General features: G+C 42.5%; 1 protein-coding gene across 5 annotated transcripts in view; it reads right to left on the bottom strand.

The window, feature by feature from the left end:
- The window catches only part of CCDC198 (coiled-coil domain containing 198), a 22,404-nt gene that overhangs the window by 1,814 nt on the left and 16,336 nt on the right, over positions 1–4,254 (bottom strand). The window contains exons 4-6 of one of the 5 annotated variants that reach the window (XM_023527218.1): positions 2,834–2,935; positions 1,892–2,048; positions 1,424–1,624 (exon numbers count right to left, since the gene is read on the bottom strand). In XM_023527218.1, coding sequence (XP_023382986.1) covers positions 1,536–1,624; positions 1,892–2,048; positions 2,834–2,935 — 348 coding nt within the window. In that variant the 3' untranslated portion in view covers positions 1,424–1,535. Of the gene's footprint in view, positions 1–1,397; positions 1,625–1,891; positions 2,049–2,833; positions 2,936–4,254 lie in introns of those variants that run through there. The other 4 variants (XM_023527220.1, XM_011386332.2, XM_023527219.1 and 1 more) reach the window with 4 other exon arrangements.

Here is a 4,254-nt window from a genome sequence, read left to right as displayed (position 1 = left end):
GAGAAAAGAGGAAAACTCCCTTCACCATGTGTCAGAGTCTCTCCCAGGCCCCTCCAAATCTGGGGCATCCTCCAAAGACTTCATCAATGTTGGCTTTTCTTGACGTGACCTCAAGTGATGATTGTGTGAACTGTAGCTGAGACACTTTTCTTGGTTGTTTTGCCAGGATTTTTTAAATTGTAAAAGTTGTTTCTCTATATGATTACATAGCATATTTCATTCTGGGACTCTGGAGTACAGGTTAAATAGAGGCCCCCAGTAGATTTTCGATCGTCCAGTCTTTTCTTATTTAGTTAACTTATTGATTATGTATCTTGTTTCTCTCAGCAGGAGCAGGGTTTTTTGCAGCTGACGATTTTGCCTTAGAATGTCAAGACCTCCAGAGGCAAGGCCAGCATTTCCATAGATCTCTTGATGGTCAGTCTTGCTGAGGTGGGGATATGGCCTGAAGTAGAGCAATCTACGCGTATGGACAATATTGTACATTTGCAATGCAGATTTGCCCTGGGGGGAATACAAACAGGGAAAATTTAATGGGGCTCTACTAGATAGGGCAACATAACACAGAGGTTATTGACATGAATGTCTGTTAGAAATCACAGAGCAATCCAAGGCCACTGAGCTATCTGGCCTGGCTGAAATGTGGGGGCTGGGCATGAGAGTGACAGGAGATGAAGCCAGTAAAGTGGGCAGTGGCTAGATCCTGCAGGATCACAGTACCAGGGAAAGGAGTTTAGACTTTGTCCTCAGGCTAATGGAGACTCACTGAACTTTTTTTTTTTTTTTTTTTTTTAGCAAGAAAGTGAGAAGATCAGATCTGTATTTTATTAGTGCAATACTTCTAGTACTTTATTGTGCATGAGAATCACCTTGGGATCTTGACAAAATGCAGGGCCTGATTTGGTAGGTCTGTGGTAGAGCCTGAAATCTCACATTTCTAATAAACTCCCAGGCGATGTAGATGCTGCTGGTTTGTGGACAAATTTTGATTACCAAACAGATCAGTGGTTCTGAAACTTTAGCATCAGGATAACCACGGTGAGGGTGGGGGAGGCTGTTAAATCCAGGTTGCTGGGCCCCATTCCTACAGTTTCTGATTCAGTCACTCTGACTGGGGTCCTAAGAAGTTCCCAGGTGATGCTGGTACTGGTGGTGTGGGGACCACACTGAGAACACTGAGGTAGAGGGTTGGCAGAAGGAGAGTGAGACCTGAGGGAGGACTGCAGTCAGGAGGTTGTAGCAATAGCCCTGGCGTGACCCGAGGAATGGGAGAGAGAGGGGAGGTTTCAGTGCTAGATGATATCGACAGGACTCTGCGACTAATCAGATGCAATGAGAGGGAGCAGAAGGGTTGCAAAGGCACCAAGTCTCCTGGCGGAGTAACACAGAGCACGGGGCCTCACCCAGAGTCAGCGGATGAAGCAGGAGCAAGTTTGGAGTGGGTAGTAAAGCTGGCTTTAGTTTTAGGCATTGTGAACGTGCTGAAGAGAGCTGCAGGGTAAAGAGCGGGACATGTGTCCGCATGTGGCGCCAAACTAGCTGATACCGATTTGCCATTTAATATTATCTCCATGTGCTGTATCCTCTTTTACCACAAGATGAGGCTCTTTTGCCTTTTCTCCTCCTAGGGATGGAGCAAGGATTGCAATAATGCATGTAAAAAGCACAGTAAACCTCTAACAAGAAAGACACATCTTATGACAGTGCTTCTGTCTTTTCTTCCCAGCCATCTGCAATTACATGACAACACACCCACTATATTCCAGGAAGTAAAATATCGGCAGGAACTCGAGACTATTTGCTGTCTTCCCCCGACATCCAAAGTTTATCTGATGAAGTTTTGAAAACACTTAAAATATTTTATTTTATTAAAAAAAATTATATGACTCACCTGGACTTTGGTTCAAGGTTTCATCAGGCAACAAAGTTAGAAAGTCACCGTCATCATTTTTGGGGATGCTTTGAAGGATTTTCTTGGCTTTATGGTCCCTCAGTTTCTGCTTATTAATTCTTGCCTCCCTGTGACTTTTCTTCAACTCCATTTGGGCCTGAAAATGATCAGCTATAAACAATTAATGTTCTTCCCCCAGAGCTACTTTCACCATAATAGGTCAGTGGATCAGCCACTCTGCAAGTTGTGTGCTTATCTTTAGACATCTGTGGTCCCCAATCAGAATGGGGTTCTCTTTTTCCTATTAGAAAGTACAGAAACTTTCTTTTTGCACCAGTTTGTTAGAAGAAAGGAGAGTATGCCCAGTCTCAAAAAGCTGAGGACCTTTGTAAAAACATTTCTCTGTGCGCCAGCTGATATATTTGGAATTGCAGAAGACAGTGACTCTAGGCTTATTCACTGGAGTGAGAAATTTGGAATATGAGAGTTATAGGAAACATTACTGTAAAAGGGTTTGTTACAAGAGATATTTCTTGTAAGATAATTCTGTGGCATATATTAGAGATGCCTAGGTATTAAAATAAATAAAGACCAATCACACACACACCCCCTTTTACCTAACCATGAAAAATGATCTAACCCCAATTTTCTGCTGGAGTCAGAATGTCATAGAAGCAATGGTTACAAAAAGAAAGACTTGAGACATAGGTACATCTTTATGAGGACTGAGAACAGAGAAAAGACTCCGCAGCGTTGGTAGCAGAAGGGATCTTGCCGGTTCTTCCCAGCTCCAGTAGTTTAATCTTCAGCTCCAATGACTAAATTTAAAATGCTAAGTAAAGACCGGAGATGGATGCTTAACTATATTCATGTGCCAGGGCAGTCATTATGTGAAGTGAATTTGGTAAATGCGACACTCTTCTTCCCTCTTCTCATATTTACCTCTTGTCTTTTACGGTTCATTTCCAGCATTTGCATCTTATGTAAATACTGTCTTTTCCCAGAAGTGTACATTGGAATTTGCATCTTTTTTTCCAGTTCCTGCTATGAAAGATGACATACTCGTTAGTATGAGGTAATGAGTTACTGACTCTTAAATCTACAACTTGAAACCCTTTTTAGAACAGCGCAGGATCTTAATCATTAAATCGTAATCCACAGAGACCTCTTGTAATGTCAAAGATGAATCACTGCAGTTCCCCACGAGTCTTTTGTGTAGCTTTCAGTGAATGAAGTAGTAGTTTACAATGTATATAATGTAATTTTTAAAGTTCCTGCAGGGTTTTGCAAGCCTTGAATGGAAATATCTTTCCACATCTCGTTTTGACAAGATAACACTTCCCCTGTCAAGAGATGCTTATTACTATCTTCCCAGAAATGTGTTCTGGTTTGATGAGAACTGCCTCTCTCTCCCTTTCTCTTTTACCATTGACTCATTGTCTGGCTATGAAATTAGAGGGGGGCCACCGAATGGGTAAATGGAACCTATTTCCATAGTGTAGCCCCATATACCAATATAAACCCTGATATATTACAGCTTAAGACGGATTTGAAGTTGATTATTTGTGACTTTGGTGATCTCCCCCTGGTTCATTATTAACTTCAGTGGGACAGTGCAGATAGTTATTGAGAGCACCCAGGGATGAATACACCCTCATTCATCACTTGCTGTGGCCAGGAAAGGGAGGGGATATGGCAGCCAAATGTGTTTGGCGATGTCTTTTTATGTTGCCCTGTCGACAGTGACTGATGTGAGCCTCAGCGAGGGCTTGTCTCCGCAGGCGCTGTAAGCATCACAACCAAGGCCTGGAGGATCCAAAAACACCTGGACATCTTCCACCAAATGAGCCAGCGCACAACAGCATCTAGCTGGCTCCAAGATGAATCAGGAGTGGAAAGTGTTAAAAATTTACTCCTATCTCACACTTTGCACTTCTGCACGAGAGGAGTCTTCTTAGCAGAGTGCGACAAGTTTATAAAAGGAAAATGCTCCACGGAATCCCCTTTCCAGGATTCCTTTTTGGTGAGCTTGGGGTAAATAAGTCAGGAACAACTTGTAGATATGATTTACCTTGAAAACGGAGAACAAAGAGGAAGTTGTAACCCAAGGGTAAGAAGGAAAGGGAGGAGTTATGCCAGATTTTTCACAAATTTGAATACTTCTAGAATCACTAATATCCAAGTAAAATTTCTCTCTCTCATCTACTTCTCCCTGTTTCAGGAAGCAAAGAAAGGCCCAGGTTCGCCTGAGAGACAGGAGTAGTTTCCACCTGGATGCAGGCCCAGGAGAAAATGCATGGCTTTGGAAAATTCTAACTCAGAAGGACTTAATGGTTTGATTTGTCTTTGAAGTCTTCTGTGCA

This window comes from Pteropus vampyrus, unplaced genomic scaffold, assembly GCF_000151845.1.
Source record: "Pteropus vampyrus isolate Shadow unplaced genomic scaffold, Pvam_2.0 Scaffold15, whole genome shotgun sequence".
NCBI classification, from domain to species: Eukaryota; Metazoa; Chordata; class Mammalia; order Chiroptera; family Pteropodidae; genus Pteropus; species Pteropus vampyrus.
The sequence above is the reverse complement of the archived record's forward strand: the minus strand, read 5'-3'. Positions and strand labels throughout refer to the sequence as shown.